This window comes from Oncorhynchus tshawytscha, unplaced genomic scaffold (assembly GCF_018296145.1).
Source record: "Oncorhynchus tshawytscha isolate Ot180627B unplaced genomic scaffold, Otsh_v2.0 Un_contig_37_pilon_pilon, whole genome shotgun sequence".
Lineage (NCBI taxonomy): Eukaryota > Metazoa > Chordata > Actinopteri > Salmoniformes > Salmonidae > Oncorhynchus > Oncorhynchus tshawytscha.
Window position 1 is genome coordinate 635,763 of NW_024609825.1, and position 22,048 is coordinate 657,810.

The 22,048-nt window shown below is 46.7% G+C and overlaps 1 protein-coding gene across 1 annotated transcript; it reads right to left on the reverse strand.

Annotated features, from left to right (window-relative positions):
- Nucleotides 1-2,341: 2,341 nt before the first annotated feature.
- LOC112264230 (collagen and calcium-binding EGF domain-containing protein 1-like) lies at nucleotides 2,342-21,701 on the reverse strand. The gene is made up of 11 exons (XM_024440793.2): nucleotides 21,346-21,701; nucleotides 20,098-20,178; nucleotides 7,177-7,229; nucleotides 6,711-6,842; nucleotides 6,367-6,504; nucleotides 6,005-6,138; nucleotides 4,218-4,338; nucleotides 3,940-4,079; nucleotides 3,729-3,764; nucleotides 3,466-3,501; nucleotides 2,342-3,257 (listed from the first exon to the last, which is right to left on the reverse strand). Exons 1-11 carry the CDS (start codon nucleotides 21,591-21,593, stop codon nucleotides 3,069-3,071), a joined length of 1,308 nt encoding a protein of 435 aa, XP_024296561.2. The 5' UTR covers nucleotides 21,594-21,701; the 3' UTR covers nucleotides 2,342-3,068.
- Nucleotides 21,702-22,048: the final 347 nt, after the last annotated feature.

Here is a 22,048-nt window from a genome sequence, read left to right on the forward strand (position 1 = left end):
CTTCCTCACCATCTTAGATAACCATGCTCTGTTCAAAAAATGCAGAACTAAGAACAGATATAGCCCTTGGTTCACTCCAGACCTGACTGCCCTCGACCAGCACAAAAATATCCTGTGGCGGACTGCAATAGCATCAAATAGTCCCCGCGATATGCAACTGTTCAGGGAGGTCAGGAACCAATACACGCAGTCAGTCAGGAAAGCTCTAACTCCAAAAAGTTCTGGGACACTGTAAAGTCCATTTAGAACAAGAGCACCTCCTCCCAGCTGCCCACTGCACTAAGGCTAGGTAACACGGTCACCACTGATAAATCCATGATAATCGAAAACTTCAACAAGCATTTCTCAACGACTGGCCATGCCTTCCTCCTGGCTACTCCAACCTCGGCCAACAGCTCTGCCCCCCCGCAGCTACTCGCCCAAGCCTCACCAGCTTCTCCTTTACCCAAATCCAGATAGCAGATGTTCTGAAAGAGCTGCAAAACCTGGACCCGTACAACTCAGCTGGTCTTGACAATCTGGACCCTCTTCTGAAACTATCCGCCACCATTGCTGCAACCCCTATTACCAGCCTGTTCAACCTCTCTTTCATATCGTCTGAGATCACCAAGGATTGGAAAGCTGCCGCAGTCATCTCCCTCTTCAAAGGGGGAGACACCCTGGACCCAAACTGTTACAGACCTATATCCATCCTGCCCTGCCTATCTAAGGTCTTCGAAAACCTAGTCAACAAACAGATCACTGACCATCTCGAATCCCACCGTACCTTCTCCGCTGTGCAATCTGGTTTCCGAGCCAGTCACGGGTGCACCTCAGCCACGCTCAAGGTACTAAACGATATCATAACCGCCATCGATAAAAGACAGTACTGTGCAGCCGTCTTCATCGACCTTGCCAAGGCTTTCGACTCTGTCAATCACCATATTCTTATCGGCAGACTCAGTAGCCTCGGTTTTTCTAATGACTGTCTTGCCTGGTTCACCAACTACTTTGCAGACAGAGTTCAGTGTGTCAAATCGGAGGGCATGTTGTCCGGTCCTCTGGCAGTCTCTATGGGGGTGCCACAGGGTTCAATTCTCGGGCCGACTCTTTTCTCTGTATATATCAATGATGTTGCTCTTGCTGCGGGCGATTCGCTGATCCACCTCTACGCAGACGACACCATTCTGTATACTTCTGGCCCTTCCTTGGACACTGTGCTATCTAACCTCCAAACGAGCTTCAATGCCATACAACACTCCTTCCGTGGCCTCCAACTGCTCTTAAACGCTAGTAAAACCAAATGCATGCTTTTCAACCGTTCGCTGCCTGCACCCGCACACCCGACTAGCATTACCACCCTGGATGGTTCCGACCTAGAATATGTGGACATCTATAAGTACCTAGGTGTCTGGCTAGACTGTAAACTCGCCTTCCAGACTCATATCAAACATCTCCAATCTAAAATCAAATCTTGAGTCTGCTTTCTATTCCGCAACAAAGCCTCCTTCACACACGCCGCCAAACTTACCCTAGTAAAACTGACTATCCTACCGATCCTCGACTTCGGCGATGTCATCTACAAAATAGCTTCCAATACTCTACTCAGCAAACTGGATGCAGTTTATCACAGTGCCATCCGTTTTGTTACTAAAGCACCTTATACCACCCACCACTGCGACCTGTATGCTCTAGTCGGCTGGTCCTCGCTAAATATTCGTCGCCAGACCCACTGGCTCCAGGTCATCTACAAGTCCATGCTAGGTAAAGCTCCGCCTTATCTCAGTTCACTGGTCACGATGGCAACACCCACCCGTAGCACGCGCTCCAGCAGGTGTATCTCACTGATCATCCCTAAAGCCAACACCTCATTTGGCCGCCTTTCCTTCCAGTTCTCTGCTGCCTGTGACTGGAACGAATTGCAAAAATCGCTGAAGTTGGAGACTTTTATCTCCCTCACCAACTTTAAACATCTGCTAATTGAGCAGCTAACCGATCGCTGCAGCTGTACATAGTCCATCGGTAAATAGCCCACCCAATTTACCTACCTCATCCCCATACTGTTTTTATTTATTTACATTTCTGCTCTTTTGCACACCAGTATCTCTACCTGCACATGACCATCTGATCATTTATCACTCCAGTGTTAATCTGCTAAATTGTAATTATTCTGCCTTTTGCACACAATGTATAGACTCTTTTTTTCTCTTTTTTTCTACTGTGTTATTGACTTGTTTATTGTTTACTCCATGTGTAACTCTGTGTTGTTGTCTGTTCACACTGCTATGCTTTATCTTGGCCAGGTCACAGTTGTAAATGAGAACTTGTTCTCAACTAGCCTACCTGGTTAAATAAAGGTGAAATAAAAAAATCTAACTGTTGGATGAGCAGGTATCCACATAGTTTTGCTAATATAGTATATGTACTGTATCTCTAAAGATGCTTCAGAGAGTCTGTAGTTTAGTGACAGCGGTATAAAAGCTGTTGAGTTGGGTTGTTGCATGGACAGGTGCAGTCTGGGGCCTGAGTCTGGTTCTAGGCCCTGCAGGGCAGGTAAGCAGTGTCAGGCAGCGACCGACCGGCGTCTCCTCTCCTCGGACTGTACAGATTTGACAGGAACAGGAAGAGATGCAGACGATAAAGCCCCTGCTGTGTTTGAAGCCGTTCAGATCAGAGAGCACAAAGACACAGTCTCACAGTGCTACAACCATCACCCCCTTGTGGCTTGCACGCAAAGGCATACCCCCTCTCCTCAGTCAGACCAGGCCAGGCACGAAGGAAACATCAAGGCGGCAAGGCAAAGCTTACAGTGGTTTGGTTTGGACGGTCAGTGGTTCTTTGCCATTCTCTCTCTCTCCCTCTCTCTGTCTCTCCGTTTGTTTATAGTCTATGTCTCTGACAGGAGAGAGCTGATCAGAGGTCTCCTCAACTCATACAGTCCTTTTTGGGTTTTAGAGACAAGGTTTCACTGGAGGAAAGGAGTCAGTTCAGTCAGTTCAATGTCTCTGCTTTACAAGAGCCAGTTGATTAATTAGTTCCCTTTGGCTTATCGTTTTGAGTGACCGTTGCCGTGGGCAGGGTTATGGAGTTCAGGTATTGAGCATGAGCTCTCCTTGTCCGGAGCTCCACTCTCCGAACCCTGTCTCTCCGCTGGAGTGGGGTGGGTTGTCTAAGGAGAGGCCCCGCCTCTTCCCAAACACTTGCTCCTGCAGCTCGATGATGTCAATGCGAATGTCGGCCATCATGACCAGGAGGAAGTCAAAGGAGCCGGGAGGTCCCTGGGGAAAGATACGGAGGCTTTAATATCTCTGTCCACACATCAGTGAATTAGATTTCAACCTGTAAAGCATGTTGCATGCTTTAGGGTGGATTTATTGTATGCTTGGAATCTGATAATACATAGAATAGATCAACAAGATGACTATGATGATAATGCATTTAAAAATACTTCAAAGCCTAGCTGGCAAATATAGAGAGCAGACTCACTGGTAGACCTCTGGGACCAGGAGTTCCCCTGTCACCCTAAAGAGAAGAAAACATCCAGAAACGTCCAGTTACATACTTCCAACATTCACACAGACTTCTATAAGAGTCCACATCGGCAGCTCAGAGCTCTCAGAGTGGGGAGAAAAGTGTTAGTGTTCCAGTTAACAGCTTTGAAACATTTACAGGATAGTTTTAACACATACAGGACACACACAAGCATGTACTAAACACCCACAGACACACGGATAGACTGTTAGACTGACCTTCAGTCCATCTCTGCCTGGTGCGCCAGGAGGTCCCTGTTGGAAAAAGGAGATACAGAAATATGGTTTTAAATGTTTTTATTCGGGAGCTACAGCTCCTCCCATGCAACATTTATTGTAATAATGTATCTCTGCAGCTATGGATGTGTTGAGGTCTGCTTGGACTAATAGGCCCAACAGCATGTTATCGGGGAAGCAATAATAAGATTACCACAGTTCCTCTGCGACCCCTCTTGATGTGCTCCAGGTCAGGCTCGGGGCCCATAGGGCCCATGTCTCCCCGTGGCCCCAGGGGGCCGGTCAGGCCTCTCTCTCCAGGCTCTCCCTTCTCCCCCGGCACTCCTGATTGGCCTGGGATCCAAGAATAAAGGGATGTAAGAGGAACCAAGGAGATAACCTGAATATCAGCCAACAAACAGCTGACATAGGCAGTACACAGAGAGATACAGAGAGAGAGAAAGATTCAGAGAAAGAGCAGACAACTCTTACCTGGGACCCCACGGGATCCTGGAGAGCCAGGAGGACCAGGGAGGGCGGGGGTGTCAGGACCTTTCCCCAACCTCCCAGCAGACGGCTTATCACTGCTGTTAGCCAGGCCAGGAGACAACACCTACACACACACAGGTACACACACAGGTAGTATAGTACAATAACCTGTCTCACTGTGGTCTGAATTTGGTCAGACTTCCATTGTGAGACATCAAGTCTGGCAAGGCTAGTTTACGGTTAGTGTATCTCTGGTTAGTGTGTCTCTGTGTTTGTATGGAACAGCAGTGTAAGTAGGATGTGTAGTAGTTAGTGCTGTGATGTAGATGTACCTGGTTAGTGTGTCTCTGTGTTTGTATGGAACAGCAGTGTAAGTAGGATGTGCAGTAGTTAGTGCTGTGATGTAGATATACCTGGTTAGTGTGTCTCTGTGTTTGTATGGAACAGCAGTGTAAGTAGGATGTGCAGTAGTTAGTGCTGTGATGTAGATATACCTGGTTAGTGTGTCTCTGTGTTTGTATGGAACAGCAGTGTAAGTAGGATGTGCAGTAGTTAGTGCTGTGATGTAGATGTACCTGGTTAGTGTGTCTCTGTGTTTGTATGGAACAGCAGTGTAAGTAGGATGTGCAGTAGTTAGTGCTGTGATGTAGATGTACCTGGTTAGTGTGTCTCTGTGTTTGTATGGAACAGCAGTGTAAGTAGGATGTGTAGTAGTTAGTGTTGTGATGTAGATGTACCTGGTTAGTGTATCTCTGTGTTTGTATGGAACAGCAGTGTAAGTAGGATGTGCAGTAGTTAGTGTTGTGATGTAGATGTACCTGGTTAGTGTATCTCTGTGTTTGTATGGAACAGCAGTGTAAGTAGGATGTGCAGTAGTTAGTGTTGTGATGTAGATGTACCTGGTTAGTGTGTCTCTGTGTTTGTATGGAACAGCAGTGTAAGTAGGATGTGCAGTAGTTAGTGTTGTGATGTAGATGTACCTGGTTAGTGTGTCTCTGTGTTTGTATGGAACAGCAGTGTAAGTAGGATGTGCAGTAGTTAGTGCTGTGATGTAGATGTACCTGGTTAGTGTGTCTCTGTGTTTGTATGGAACAGCAGTGTAAGTAGGATGTGCAGTAGTTAGTGCTGTGATGTAGATGTACCTGGTTAGTGTGTCTCTGTGTTTGTATGGAACAGCAGTGTAAGTAGGATGTGCAGTAGTTAGTGCTGTGATGTAGATGTACCTGGTTAGTGTGTCTCTGTGTTTGTATGGAACAGCAGTGTAAGTAGGATGTGCAGTAGTTAGTGCTGTGATGTAGATGTACCTGGTTAGTGTATCTCTGTGTTTGTATGGAACAGCAGTGTAAGTAGGATGTGCAGTAGTTAGTGCTGTGATGTAGATGTACCTGGTTAGTGTGTCTCTGTGTTTGTATGGAACAGCAGTGTAAGTAGGATGTGTAGTAGTTAGTGCTGTGATGTAGATGTACCTGGTTAGTGTATCTCTGTGTTTGTATGGAACAGCAGTGTAAGTAGGATGTGTAGTAGTTAGTGTTGTGATGTAGATGTACCTGGTTAGTGTGTCTCTGTGTTTGTATGGAACAGCAGTGTAAGTAGGATGTGTAGTAGTTAGTGTTGTGATGTAGATGTACCTGGTTAGTGTGTCTCTGTGTTTGTATGGAACAGCAGTGTAAGTAGGATGTGTAGTAGTTAGTGTTGTGATGTAGATATACCTGGTTAGTGTGTCTCTGTGTTTGTATGGAACAGCAGTGTAAGTAGGATGTGCAGTAGTTAGTGCTGTGATGTAGATGTACCTGGTTAGGTGACTGAGTGCTGCCCAGCCTCAGTTTGAGCTGCAGCAGGCTGTTCCTCATGTTGACAAAGTCCTGACAGGTGAGGGAGCAGGAGCCAGCACTCATCAGGGTGTCAGACTTCACTGACGAGCTCACTGACAGAAAGACAAAGAGACTCTCAGAGAGACAGGCTTGTCACAGAGTAAGTAACACAACAGAATAAGGAACACAAAAACAAAGTCTAGTAGTCTATGTTCACCCTCTCAAACACATAAACAGTACTGTACCCTCAGGCTGAAGACACACAGGAAGGTACTAGTGAGCTAAGCCCAGAGGTAGTGTAGCTGCGGTAGCAGTAGTATAGTAGTATACTCAACACCCACGGTTGTGACTGGGTATACAGGAGTGCTTGTCCGGTGCCAGGATGTAACCCCTGTGACAGCGACACAGGAAGCTGCCCACGGTGTTCTCGCAGCTGTGATCACAGACACTGCCGTCAGACTCCACACACTCATCGATGTCTGTGGTGTGGGAGACACAACACCAGCTGTTACTTTACACCTGATTAAGGCTGCATTTAGGCTGCTCTAATCAGAGAGAGGGAGAGAGAGCGGTTGCTCTGATGCAGGATGTTAAATTAAGATTCATACAAAAGAAAACAGTGCTGATTGGCTGACAAACAGGCTGATAAAAAGCTGATTGGCAGATAAACAGGTAGTGGACTTACCTAAACAGTAGGTCTGGTGGTTGCGATGCCTCTCTCGATCAAAGCGGTATCCGGGGTAACAGGTGCAGACAACCCGTCCAAAGTTGTCGGTACATTGCTGTTCACAGGGGGAGCCAGAACACACATCCACATCTGGAGCAGAGAGAGGGGAGGGATTGGTTCATCAATAGGGACATGCACAGATAGGATCTTACATGCAAAGCTAACAGCTCCATAATAACCCTGAATGTCCAATAATATTCCTGTGTAATGTTGCCCTCTATTGGTCATGGTGTGTCATTGTACAATATTGACAATTTATGGAATGAGATGCTATTTTACTTTTGAAACAATTTGCAGTTCAGTAATGGGTTAATTTGGCACTGTAATGTGCATTCTGTCTGTGTACAGGTGCCCAGGTGTAATTACAGGCACTGAGTAAAGTATCTGACTTGGTGAGTAGAAATGCTGTATTTCTTTAACCTACTTTCAGGTATGCACTGGCCCATCACGAACCTGAAGCCCTCACAGCATTTCCTCCTGTGGATAAACACACAGACAGACAGTAGCATGAGCCAATAACTCATTTCCCAGCTGCTGTATCCTTCCCTTCACATAATGAACAGCTCTACACAGCCACTGAATGGGAGTCGTTGTCCCAAAGGCAGGAAGGCAGACGGTCTGCTTATCAGTCTGCTAATCGTGGACAGATTTTGACAGGAGTAAACCCTCTCGCTTCGCCTCTTCCTCTCTGGTAACACCCAGCCTGTCAATTGTCTTTAGGACCAAAGCTCCTCATTAGCACCAGATCCCTTACCTCCATCCCCACTTCCTAGCAGCACTAGCCTAGATGGTCAAGAGACAGCTGAACAAAGAGCATCATCCTCACACACAGCAAGCCAAAACACCACATGTTACAGGCATTAGGGATGGACCTGCGGAATAGGAAACGATGGAAAGAGATATTGGAACACTCATAGAATGACAGAACCCAAATAACACAGACCCTAAACGAGGAGGGAGGAACACAACTCCTGCCCCGAAAACGGCGCGCTCTTGATGGAGGGAATTTAGCATGGTACCTCACTGAAGGTCCCTCAAGACCACAACTTGCTTTTATTCTTCTCCAACCTCCATGCAACATAACCCTAAATCACTCCTATAAGACCCTCCCCCACTCCCTCTTCTGAATGATAAATAACTTACAAAACTATGGGCCTGGCCAGGGCCTGATTAAAGCCACATGACGGACTGGCGCTTTAATCTCTGGCTCATAGCTGGGATGTGCTGTGTTGAGCTGGGGTTGGGATGGGACAGTACTGGGGGGCTGCTAGGGGCTCTGGCCAGGGGCCCGAAGGACATCCCTCTCCAGGCCACCTCCTGTCCCTCCAGTCAGTGCGCCCAGAGAGGAGAGGGCCAGGCTGGGCTAATGAATAGCAGATGTGGGCCCTGTCTGTCTGTCTGTCTGTCTGTCTGTCTGTCTGTCTGTCTGTCTGTCTGTCTGTCTGTCTGTCTGTCTGTCTGTCTGTCTGTCTGTCTGTCTGTCTGTCTGTCTGTCTGTCTGTCTGTCTGTCTGTCTGTCTGTCTGTCTGTCTGTCTGTCTGTCTGTCTGTCTGTCTGTCTGTCTGTCTGTCTGTCTGTCTGTCTGTCTGTCTGTCTGTCTGTCTGTCTGTCTGTCTGTCTGTCTGTCTGTCTGTCTGTCTGTCTGTCTGTCTGTCTGTCTGTCTGTCTGTCTGTCTGTCTGTCTGTCTGTCTGTCTGTCTGTCTGTCTGTCTGTCTGTCTGTCTGTCTGTCTGTCTGTCTGTCTGTCTGTCTGTCTGTCTGTCTGTCTGTCTGTCTGTCTGTCTGTCTGTCTGTCTGTCTGTCTGTCTGTCTGTCTGTCTGTCTGTCTGTCTGTCTGTCTGTCTGTCTGTCTGTCTGTCTGTCTGTCTGTCTGTCTGTCTGTCTGTCTGTCTGTCTGTCTGTCTGTCTGTCTGTCTGTCTGTCTGTCTGTCTGTCTGTCTGTCTGTCTGTCTGTCTGTCTGTCTGTCTGTCTGTCTGTCTGTCTGTCTGTCTGTCTGTCTGTCTGTCTGTCTGTCTGTCTGTCTGTCTGTCTGTCTGTCTGTCTGTCTGTCTGTCTGTCTGTCTGTCTGTCTGTCTGTCTGTCTGTCTGTCTGTCTGTCTGTCTGTCTGTCTGTCTGTCTGTCTGTCTGTCTGTCTGTCTGTCTGTCTGTCTGTCTGTCTGTCTGTCTGTCTGTCTGTCTGTCTGTCTGTCTGTCTGTCTGTCTGTCTGTCTGTCTGTCTGTCTGTCTGTCTGTCTGTCTGTCTGTCTGTCTGTCTGTCTGTCTGTCTGTCTGTCTGTCTGTCTGTCTGTCTGTCTGTCTGTCTGTCTGTCTGTCTGTCTGTCTGTCTGTCTGTCTGTCTGTCTGTCTGTCTGTCTGTCTGTCTGTCTGTCTGTCTGTCTGTCTGTCTGTCTGTCTGTCTGTCTGTCTGTCTGTCTGTCTGTCTGTCTGTCTGTCTGTCTGTCTGTCTGTCTGTCTGTCTGTCTGTCTGTCTGTCTGTCTGTCTGTCTGTCTGTCTGTCTGTCTGTCTGTCTGTCTGTCTGTCTGTCTGTCTGTCTGTCTGTCTGTCTGTCTGTCTGTCTGTCTGTCTGTCTGTCTGTCTGTCTGTCTGTCTGTCTGTCTGTCTGTCTGTCTGTCTGTCTGTCTGTCTGTCTGTCTGTCTGTCTGTCTGTCTGTCTGTCTGTCTGTCTGTCTGTCTGTCTGTCTGTCTGTCTGTCTGTCTGTCTGTCTGTCTGTCTGGGCTGAAGATGTACAGCCAGCAAGGGGAGACTATGACTGGCAGCCTCTGGTCTCTCTGAGTGTCCACTCATAACATCAACACACAACCTCTGCTCTCATAGTCCACTGCTCCACTGCCCTACTCAAAACATCAACAGACAGCCTGTCAGTCACAGAGACCTGACCCCACACTGCCCCTGATCTGATCTGGGACCTGCAAAAAAAAGAAAGAAAGCATTTTGTGAGCTAACTTTACTTTCCCCCCCTTTCTTGCTCTCTTTGCTGATAGCTACTTTATTGAGGACAAATGGACTTACTATGACTGAGATATGTGGTTGTCCCACCTGGCCATCTTAAGATTAATGTACTAACTGTAAGTGGCTCTGGATAAGAGCGTCTGCTAAATGACTCAAATGTCATATTAAATGCTAGAGGTGTCTCTGATTGATGATACATGCTCTTCAGTGGTCTGTGGTCTGTATAAACTGCTCACCGTGTGATGACCTGTCTGTTGATGTTTGGGAATGTAGGGGTCTCTGTTGATTAACACTGTTCTCGGATCTTAAAGGGAAAAGACCAAACCACTAAAGCTACATCACTGTCCTCCACAGTGAGATAACCGCTTCTCATGCTCCCCCGCGTGCATGTGTGCATGTGTGCGCGTGTGTGTGCGTGTGTGTGTGTGCGTGTGTGCGTATGTGTGTGTGTGCGTGCGTGTGTGCGTATGTGTGTGTGTGTGTGTGTGCGTGTGTACGTGTGTGTGTGTGTGTGCGTGTGTGTGTGTGTGCGTCTGGGGCCCAGAGCAGTCAGTAATTGGGTGCATCTTGTTAATGTCAGGAAACAAGGGCAGGGGTTATTAGTGAGAGTGATGTGTGACACTGACAGGACTGTTAAACACAGCCTTGAGGAGGAGAGCTCCCAGACCAGGCTCTTCCTTCAGTTCTCTGCACTCTTCACAATACAGACAAACATCAAGGTCAAGTGACTAACAAGGTTAGGAAAGTACAGTTGCTATCTGGAACCTTACAGAGTTTTAAGCTGTAAGGTAGAACTCTTTTAGGTTCCATGTTGAACCCTTTATACAGAGGGTTCTACCTGGAACCAAAAAGGGTTATCATATGGTACTGATGAAGAGTGTATCTTTCTCTACTCCCAGGTTATCAACACTGATGGTCGGATTCTATGGTCTTTTTGCCCATTCGATTCTTCTGTGTTTCTACATTCTGCATCAACAAGCATGTTGTCTGTTTAAGTTCCTTCAGAAGATGAGTCCCTGTGTCACCCTGAGGGTATTCCTGCTGTTAGACACTGCTTCTCTTGATGCTCCACACTCTAACATAGTGCCTACAGACCCACCAGGTCTGTCTGACCATGCAAGTCACCCAGCTACGAGTCCGTCTTGGGAGCACCATCCCTGGACATCCCTGTCCCTGTGTTCCCCCTTGTCCTCCTTTGTGCTGGTGGTGACCCAGTGACTACCTGCAGAGAGAGGGACGTACCAAGGGCCTACACAGGCTCTACACTACAATGCTGCTGCCAAAAACAGCACAGAGACGCTGGAGAAATAGCAAGACAGGATCCAGAGTACAGGCCAGAGCAGGATCACTTTACACTCCAGATTATGTACTTTAGCAAGGGTCTCCCTCCAGGGAGGAGAGCTCAATGTTATTGTTTTCCATCCAGGCTGGCGTGATTTATTTGTGCTTTCGTGGCAGGAATGCGCTACAAAGACTGGATATTCATTATAGACCCCCCCAACCGTCTGCAGCCTGGACAGACAGGACTGAGGTTACACAGAGACAGCAGAGCAGAGACCAATCTGGAATGATGCTTTCCATAAACCAGACTGAAGTCACTATGTATTAACAGTTCCACTCACTCAGTACAGGATTGCTCCCTGGACCTCAGATAGTGTTTCTGTTTCTAGATATGGGGAAGATAGCGAACAGGGACAACAGTATCATTAGGTGTCTTGTGACGCAACGTTATGTATCATATTTACTCTGTCAACTCCCAGACTCATCAGAGAGAGAGGGGAGATGACTTAAGGGGGTTGTTATGGCGATGGAGGAGGAAACGCAGCGTGGAGGAAATGAGACAGGGAGATGTTGACACGTTGAGGAGAGGAAGAGAATGGACGGAGAGTGAGAAGGAGAGAAAGAAAGAGAGATGTAGCTTTTGTGTCATTTGTGCTTGATGGTCCTTCATGTGGTGCTCTGTGAGTCAGAAACACAGGATGTGGACCTCGGTGGAGGTCACGGACCCCTTGACACTTCAGGACAGAAGAGACCGTGTCTGTGTGTGTTTCTACTCTTACATATCTGTCATGTTGATGTCTTTGTGTGGGTGTGTGTGTGCAGTGTGCTTTGCAGTTTTTTAATTGATGTTATCCTGTTTATAAGTCTGCCTCTCTATGTATGGATGATTGTCTCAAATCAAATTAAATTGTATTAGTCACATGCGCCGAATACAACAGGTGTAGTCCTTACAGTGAAATGCTTACTTACGAGCCACTAACCAACAACGCAGTTTTAAAAAATGAATACAAAAATACCAATAAGAATAAGAAATAAAAAGTAACAAGTAATTAAAGAGCAGCAGTAAAGTAACAATAACGAGACTATGTACAGGGGGCCCGGTATCGTTACAGAGTCAATGTGCAGGAGCACCGAGGTAACCGAGGTAATTAGTCGAGGTAATTGAGGTAAAATGTACAGTACATGTAGGTAGAGTTATTGAAGTAAATATGCATAGATAATAACAAAGAGTAGCAGCGTTGTAAAAGGAGGGGGGGCAATGCAAGTAGTCTGGGTAGCCATTTGACTAGCTGTTCAGGAGTCTTATGGCTTGGGGGTAGAAACTGTTTCGAAGCCTCTTGGACCAAGACTTGGCGCTCCGGTACCGCTTGCTATGCGGTAGCAGAGAGAACAATCTATGACTAGGGTGGCTGGAGTCTTTGACAATTTTTAGGCCCTTCCTCTGACACCGCCTGGTATAGAGGTCCTGGATGGCAGGAAGCTTGGCCCCAGTGATGTACGGTGCCGTTCACACTACCCTCTGTAGTGCCTTGCAGTCGGAGGCCAAGCAGTTGCCATACCAGGCAGTGATGCAACCAGGATGCTCTTGATAGTGCAGCAGTAGAACCTTTTGAAGATCTGAGGACTCATGCCAAATCTTTTCAGTCTCCTGAGGTGGAAAAGTTTTTGTTGTGCCCTCTTCATCTATCTCTGTCTTTGTGTTTAAGTAAAAGCGTCAGTCCTGTGTGTATAATCGATGAGGGTGTTAGTTTTAAGAGGGTCTGTTGTTTTCTCTGTGTTTCCTCATATAGCAGGGTGTTAGGCTGTTATGTAAAGGTGTGTGTGGGTATGTACGGGTGTTAGTGTATAAGCGTCTTGTTCTTGTGCCGTGTGAGTATACACGTGAAGGTGTTAGTGTGCTGAGATGTGAGCACGTCCTCTCTCTGTTTATTTATCCTGTCAGCACACTTTCAGCCTGCGGTCTCTCTGGGGACACATCAGAGTGGGGAAGGCTGTTAGTCAGACAGTGGACTCTTTCACTGAGAGCACAGGAGGTCTGCACCACTTCCACAAGCGCAGCCACGCTACAGTTCCCAAACAGCACCAACACTCCTCTGTCACCTCTAACCCACCTCCTACCGCTTCTGTCTTCACAGGTCCTCACTCCATCAACAATGCCTGGTCTAAAATTCCAACAACCTATCTCTATTCCCACGGCTGACCTGGTGAAACATCAACCATAATTGCTGGAAACGTGCTAGGAAGGACAATGTGAAAATAATATATCAGAGCCAGCCCAGCACAGTATGGTTCATGTCTGCACGGTAGTGTGAAAAGGGTATAACACCACTCATAAAGCCATAGCCAGTTAATGTTGGGCCAGAGAATGACACAAATCGTCCCCTCTCTCGCCCCCTATTCCTCTCTGTCACTCTCCATCTCTTTTATGACCCCTCTCATTACAGGCCCTAAAGCTCCCAGGTCTATTCCCAGTGCCAGTGCCTACCCTCGGTTCCCCCCAGGCAATATGAAGGGCCGCTGGCCTATGTGACCCAAGGTCAACCCAGAGCCGTGTGTCACCCCAGGAATGTGCCATCTCTGACCCTTCTGAGCTTCACAACCTCTCAACGACAGGCATGTGAACTGGCCGGGAGCCTTACCTGACGACAGAGAGAGAGGGAGAACGGGAGGGAGGGAGAGATTGGAAGGAAAGAGGGGGGAGGGGGAGGGTATGGAGAGAGAGAGGGGGGGGAGAAGGAAGAGACAAGGGTAAAGGGAGAGTAACAGCAAGAGAAAGAATGGACCCTATGAGGACAACAAAGGGCCTAAGAGAGAGATGAAGTCCAGATTACAGGTAATGTAGTGAGAGCAGCCAGTAACTGAGAAGGGAGTCTAAAGCCAAACTAATGATGGATCTGTCTTAATGACGTGTCTGTGAGTGCTCTACTGCCAGGAAAGGAAACCAGGCTACAGACTGGTCTTTTTTAAGGATTCTACGCTGAGATCACACCATAGTCCTTAACCAGGGCTGAAGGTAATGGACTGATAAGAGATGAAAGTCTTCCAGAACCTTCCAGGACTCAGAGGGAGACGCCCTGGAGGTGTGAGGGTTGAAATGGCCCCACTGCATGGAGAGATTATGTTTGTTGTGTCCGACTGTGACTCCTCATCTTTACCACTGCAAACTTCCTTTATTTCATCTCTCCCTTTTCATTCCTTCACCCCTCCCCCTTCACCCCCACCCCTCCCCACAATTCTGTGATACAAAAACATGTACTCTCTATACAGTACACAGCTGCTTCTCTGTGCTGTACTTCAAACAACATGCTGACGATGCCATTACAGACTTTAATCACCTAGTGGGTGATTTGTATTGCTGACATATTAGTGTTGACATCATAGCCGTACAGAAATGTGCTTACCCGAGGGCCTCCCGGGTGGTGCAGTGGTTAAGGGCGCTGTACTGTAGCGCCAGCTGTGCCACCAGAGACCCTGGATTCACGCCCAGGCTCTGTCGTAACTGGCCGCGACTGGGAGGTCCGTGGGGCGACGCACAATTGGCCTAGCGTCGTCCGGGTTGGGGAGGGTTTGGCCGGTAGGGATATCCTTGTCTCATTGCGCACCAGCGACTCCTGTGGCGGGCAGGGCGCAGTGCACGCTAACCAAGGTTGCCAGGTGCACGGTGTTTCCTCTGACACATTGGTGCGGCTGGCTTCCAGGTTGGATGCGCGCTGTGTTAAGAAGCAGTGCGGCTTGGTTGGGTTGTGTATTGGAGGATGCATGACTTTCAACCTCGTCTCTTCCGAGTCCGTACGGGAGTTGTAGCGATGAGACAAGATAGTAGCTACTAAAAAACAATTGGATACCACGAAATTGGGGAGAAAAAGGGGTAAAATTCAAGAAAAAGAAATAAATGTGCTGCTCTGTGGAACGGTAATGAATAACAGGCATTGTGTTTGTACAGAGCGCTGTTCAGGTGAATGTTAATTAGAAAAAGATGTACAATGATTACTTGATATTTACGAGAGTCCAACAATAATACCGATCTACGCAAATTATTAGACTTATTAGACTTTACCATTAAAGACAGGAAGTGAACCTCTTGTAAAAAAGCGTTTTGTGAGAAACAGAGAAATGGATAATATTTCCCCTGTAATGAAACAGTATTACGGCAGTACTCAGAACAGTGTTGCCACAGCTTGATTGCCATTCAAAACACACTGAGGAAGAAATGCCAAATATAAAAAAGTATACTAGTTAGAATAGGACACCCCATGGAATTCCTAGATGCAATGTAAACAATGTGTGATAGATCCCAGTTTCACTATGTGTTTAGGGTGAATGAGCTGTCCTGATGTACTCTTGGCAAGAGAAGACATGTCTCTGTGAACCTTTTATAACCTAAGCTTGTATCATTGGGTGGAAGTGGTGGGATATTTCACTCCTCATTTCGTGGCTAACGTGCTGGTTGCTGGTGGTGTAGTGAGTCTGATGAGGCCATGGCTGAAGATAGTAACCCTGTCAGAACCTTATTGGAGCACAGCGTGGGGTTCAGACCTGACTGGATACACACACACACACACACACACACACACACACACACACACACACACGCGCGCGCATCTGGTCCTCATTACTGACATGACTCATTTTAGCACCTATTCTCTGTTTATTGTTGATCAATTTAGTGTCAGTGATTGACTGACAGACAGGGCTTACCAGGGTAGGTATGATGTATGTATTATATAGCCCCTTGTTTTATGGCTTGTAGGGGGAGACCTCAGTGTCCTGGACAGCGAATCACAGGGGGCTTAGTAGAGTTCCCCCCCCACACACACACACACACACACACACACACACACACACACACACACACACACACACACACACACACACACACACACACACACACACACACACACACACACACACACACACACACACACACACACACTTTGAAGACGTTGCAGGCCTGCTTCCTCCCACCTTCTTTAATGATAAAACCAGAGCACAAAGAGACAGGACTGGACAGAACACACTTGGTTCAGTATGTTCTGATCCCCCCCCTCTCCTTTTTCCTCACTCGCTCCTGTGCTGCCTCCCTCTTTATTCTTCCACGGTGAGCTCAGGGGCCGTGGGATAGGATGGTTTCCAGACCTTACAGCAGGAAGCCACGTGTACTACAACGATGTTGAGAGAGAGAGAGGGAGAGAGAGAGATGGTACTGTTCTGGTGTTGAATCCCTCATTACACTTCAACAGCTTTAGCTCCAACACTACTGGCTTTGACTCTACCAGTGTTCCACCACATCAACTGGACTACGGGGCACCAATTGCAGCAGAATACAGAGGTTCATAAAAGCCAGAGCTCTGTCCTATAGAGCTTCCCTCCCTCCTGTGATTTCCCCTTCCTGGTCCTTTTTATAGACCTTGACGTGGTTTTCCAGGCAAGCCCCCTGCCGAGGTGAGCACATGGCATTGCCAGAATCTAGGTTTATTTCATTTGGATAAAAACAAATCTTAACGTTTTTCCCACCTTCTCCCCTCCCTCACTCTCTTCCTTCTGTCCTCCTGTTCCCCCTGCCATGCGTGTCACAGACTTTTTTACAGACGGCCCCACCGCGGCCTGTCGACATGTAGGGACCATAGGGGGAGCAGAGCGGTGACGGAGGGAGTACGGAGCCCACAGAGAGAACACTACAGAGGTGAGAGCCAAGTCTAATGCAGTAAATCCACAAGGAAACAAATAGAGAGAGAGAGATGAGATGGAGCTTAACACTCAGGAGGTAGTAGCAACAGTACGTAGTACATACACTCTGGGCCTGCATGCGCTCCAGGCATCGCTTGCACTATCACCTGTCAGAGCCATGGACACAAGCATACAGGCACACTCGAATGACACACATTATCACGCATTATGTGCTCTTTAACACCAGGGAGAACACACACATTGCACTCAGAGAAGGAGGAAAGGAGAGGAGACGAGGGGAATGCAGCCAGTGTGAGTAGCCTGAGTGTTGTTCACCCTGGCCTGGAGGTCCCAGCCAGACTCTGCATCTCCCTGCTCAGTGTTGTCTCAGGGTTTAATGGCCGAAACTCTACACATCTCTCTGTAGGACAATGACACCCGAGACCCTCTCCCTGGCGTCATTATCAGCCCCCATCGCCCCCCATCCCCGAGGAGGGAGTCCTGTGTGAGGAGGCCTGAGCCCATAACACATACACTAGCCCTGGGTTTCTCAACCTTCGTTCCCTGAGATGCTTGATGCTTGTGACCAGTCCCTTAGATGGTTGGCTGACATCAGAGTTAAAGTCAAGTTCTAAGGGCTTATCCAAGGTACTACTACTCCTTGGTACAGCCCCCGGTACAAAATCAGGTTGGGAAACTCTGGGCTACCCTGAGGCCTGAGGCCTGTCAAGGTTCCAGTAGAGTCACAGTTAAAAGAGAAAGACTGTGTCGTGTGGATGGGCAGATTGTGACCAGGCATGGAGCGGAGTCTGTCTTACTAATGAACACAGACCACTTGAAAGCCAAGTGGTTGACACACAGGGGAAAGGGAATGCTCAGACTTGGCATTTCTGATGGAATCCCGGTCACAGAGGCATATGATTGGGTGCAGAGTCAACCCTGTATAATGAGTTAAGCAGCCGGGTTTAACTGGGGTTTGCAGAGGAAATCTAGTGGTCGGGGCAGGAATGAACTGAATATTATGTCAATTCTTGTGATTTCTTTGAGAGGTTTGATGAGTGTGTGGCAGGCAGGCCCAGTGAGTGACTGAGTTCACAACAGTTTTCTTCAGAGTATCCCCACTCAGGCCCAGACATGACAAGATGGATGGAACATTTAGAAAAAAATGTCATGTTCATAAGTGAGTCAAGGTAGAAAAGATCATATCATGGACTCCAGCAAGAACATTTCACTTATGCCAATGCAGCCATAAGCCGTTTTGACTAAGCCGGTAGATATGTCTGGAAGCAAACTAGACAAACATTAACAGTAACCAAGTTATCATCCACAGTTGTTATGCAAGTAAAGTCATACCGTATAGAACATAAATCACAGGATGTGGAAACCAGAATTTCGGTACAATTTTATAAATGCCGACAGATAATTTGTTTGTTCGAGATGCTGGGATCTGTTTGTGTCTGTAAAATGTAATATGCGACAAATGGCGGTGGAAACGCCTTGTGCAAATACTAATATAATAACCATCATGTCAAAGTAAACTTGGAGTCACCTGATGATATGGTGTGTGGTTCTCCCACTACGACTTGGAAAACCATGCAGTTTATTAGGCTACAGATAAAATAAGTTATGATGAACTTTACAGGTTGATGAAAGTGCACTGTGATGAGCTTGATGCTCCTTTCCAATAAATATTGAGGGTCTTATTCTGGTGACATGATGATCTATGCTTGACTGTTGTTTGACAACAACAACAAAAATTCCATCTGGCCACTCTACCATAAAGGCCTGATTGGTGGAGTGCTGCAGAGATGGTTGTCCTTCTGGAAGGTTCTCCCATCTCCACAGAGGAACTCTGGAGCTCTGTCAGAGTGACCATCAGGTTTTTGGTAACCTCCCTGTCCAAGGCCCTTTTCCCCCAATTGCTCAGTTTGGCCGGGCGGCCAGCTCTAGGAAGGAGTCATGGTGGTTCCAAACTTCCATTTAAGAATGATGTTGGCCACTGTGTTCTTGGGGACCTCCAAACCTGCAGAAATATTTTGGTACCCTTCCCCAGATCTGTGCATCGACACAATCCTTCGACCTCATGGTTTGGTTGTTTGCTCTGACATGCACTGTCAACTGTGTGTGTGTGTGTATGGGGGAGAACCACCGTGGAGGGGAGGAAAAATGCGTCTCAGTGGCTGTGTGGGTTTGCTGCCCGACACCATAACAACCCAGTGTAATTGTGCTAACCACAACCACAGAGATGGAGACATGAGAAAGCCTGCAGACTGCCAGGACACACTGAGCTATATGGTTAGCTCACTCTGCTTGCACGGTTAGGCAGACCAGACAGAATCCTTTTCATGAATGGCCATCATCTAAAGGATATTTTGCAGCCTGGGACAGTCCTTACCACGCTTCCCTGGGAGACATGGCAGGAAAAACTAGAAAACTAGCTAAAACTCCACCACCACCACACACATCTCGTCTGGAGCCAAAAATCAAATGAGACAACTTCTATTGCTGTGGTATAACCTTGACAGTACACAGATCATATGCTTCAGACTTAAACCAGACCTGCAGACTGGGGGCTTCTCGTGTGTGTGTGTGTGTGTGTGTGTGTGTGTGTGTGTGTGTGTGTGTGTATGTGTGTGTGTAGGATATTGACACAGAGGATATTGGTAGAGTGGTGTGATTCTAAAGACATTCGGTATGGTGGATGGTTGTGAAGATGATGGATGGGACATTTTTCGGAACAAACCGCCCTATTTTGTCCCTTCACTATATCGGCATCGAACACATCACCCTCCCTAGGAGAGGGGGTGACCTTGACAATTTATTGTTAAAACGAGGGGCCATCTGCATCTTTGATTTAAAGGCCCTCGCTCCCTTCAGTCTCAACATAGAGTTTGATCTGAAGCCATTCCTGTGATTGTGTTTTTGTTATCCATTGTAAATAAAGTGATTGTAGGCCTATATGATGTAGCCTAATTGTATCTATGATCGTATGTTATCCATTCATGCTTTTTTATATGCTCTATTGATATTTGAAAATCGACCAATGAAATCATGCCACACCCGCCCATGATTACAGACACCTGTGTGTGTTCTTTGAAACTATATCAATTAGTGACCCGCAGTGTTTGTCATTAAACCCTGATGGAGACAGATTGGCTGTTGAAACGTTGCTATTAAATTATTGCATCTGAGCTCCTAGAGCAGCATTCCCCAGATGTGGTCCTGGGGACCCCAAGGGGTGCACGTTTTGGTTTTTGCCATAACACTCCACAGCTGATTCAAATTATCAAAGCTTGATGATTAGTTGATTATTTGAATCAGCTGTGTAGTGCTGAGGCTAAAACCAAAATGTGCACCCCTCGGGGTCCAGAGGACCGAGTTTGGGAAAGCCTGTCCTGGAGTGTGCGGCTCTCAATTTCTTTTTAAAGGATGGGACACTCTTACCTGAGACAGGTGCCATCCGTGCCCCTTGCTGTAATACAGGGGTACTCCACTGTCACTACCTTGTTTTCTGGACACTCCTCCCTTTACAAAGCCACGAGAAAGGAGACAAGAGATAAGTGTAATGGTAACAATGTTGTTACTATAGTAATAGGAGTGGTATTAAAGAGAAAGGCACTCCATTAAATGGCAGTTATTTCATAGTGGAAATTCCCTTTCAAAGCAGTTCCCAAGCATTATGGCTACTGTAGTACATCATGCTACAATACATCATCACAATTCTATGGCAGCAACTATTGTATGTGAAGCAGTGAGAACATTTCAAAACGAAAGTAACTGATTGTGCCATGCAGTGGCCAGCACATGATTGCATTATTTGTCAGAAAAACGTTTGTTTAATAACCCTGCAAAGAGGTGCATTTATCATCAGGCTTTGGATGATTTAAAGCAGGTGTGTAGTGCTAATGCAAAAACAAAAATGTGCACCCCCTCAGGGTCCCCAGGACCAGGACTAAGAAACACAATAACTCGTTTGAAAATACAGATGTCTATAATTTTCTTGGAAAAATAAACTGAAATAATAATATCATGAAATCGTTTACAACTGGAATGCTGAACTAAGAGGTAATAGGACGGAATTCAATGATCATTTCTGAGAAAAATTAGATGCTTCAAAGTTCTTCTGGTCTATACTTTGCCCACTTCATTCAAACTATTGTATGTAGGCTATGAACTCCTTCTCCCTGGTCCAGACCTCTCTATTGTGCACCTTAATAACCTATGTCACGCTATGGGCAGAAGTTACAGCTGGCATTGAGTGATTCCGGTAACTACTCCTCTGTATTTGCGTGATCTCATTCAATATTCCAATCGCATCACAACAGCCTTTTACTTGCGGACGCACGGATCATTGGATAGGTAGGCTTGATGATTGGAGCAACGTGGTGGTCTTTCTTTGACTGATTGTCGACGTTTTTTACAAGCAAAGTATTGTTTTTATTGTCTCTCACACATCACACATAAATATTAAATTCAGTTTACTATTCGGTCTAAATAGAACATTTATCACCATGTCCAACCAGATAGCAAGTTACCGGACAGTTTTACTAATTCCCTACCAATCCTTCATTTGAATGTGCATGCACTTTTCTTAAACTTTGATCAAGTGTATATTTTATTTATTTTTCTGATAGGAAATAACAGACTAACGTCTACAACGTTCCCTCACAATTGCGCGGACTGCCAACTTACCCTGAAGTGAGCACTGCAAATCTTGATTTTATTAAAGAACTGGCACCACAATCCCAAATAAAAACAACGCAGATTGCACCAAATGGTAAGAGTGTTGCAGCGCAAAGCTGGCCCATGTCCCTGGCGAGCTCCGTGACAGCCTTGTTTATATTTTCTTGATGCCTCGAGAACGAAGACGCTGTACTTCTGCAAACAGCTATATGTTTTAATTTATCAATGTCGCACATGTACTGATTTAAAGCTAACATAAATTATAATTATACTCAGTGGTCAAACACGTGAGACGCTGTACATTAATTACTACACTCAAAACTTCCTCGCGGTTCTGTAGTGCGTCAGAGTCCTGTCCCAAGTGTTGCGCACTGAATCAGACCCCCTCGAGCGATTCTGGACGAGTTTATAGACATGCGCCGTGATGAGCGCGATTCCTCTCACTAATCCCCAGTGGAATTACCTTCCTGTATTCATGTTTCTAAGAAACTGACTTTGACAAAAAGGAAACATTTAAGACACAGCAGAAAATATCTCTGTTGTCCTCTTGACGAGCGAACTCTCGACCAGAATAATTTCTCTAATTCCACATGAGCCTTTCTCTCATCCTCTCCTCCCTACACGTTAGTGTATTGATTTAATTTGATTTAGGAAATACATATGTTGGGGAAGAGGTCCATTTTCAATGCAAAGAGCAGAACCAATTTAGAGG

Excerpts from the sequence above, each read along its gene's own strand:
- LOC112264230 (XM_024440793.2), bottom strand. The coding sequence starts at position 21,593 with ATGTTAGCTTTAAATCAGTACATGTGCGACATTGATAAATTAAAACAT. Across the intron at positions 7,230-20,097 it reads ACGGATGGCACCTGTCTCAG|GAGGAAATGCTGTGAGGGCT; the intron begins GTAAGAGTGTCC and ends GTTTATCCACAG. Across the intron at positions 3,765-3,939 it reads GGGGTCGCAGAGGAACTGTG|GGACCTCCTGGCGCACCAGG; the intron begins GTAATCTTATTA and ends TTTTTCCAACAG.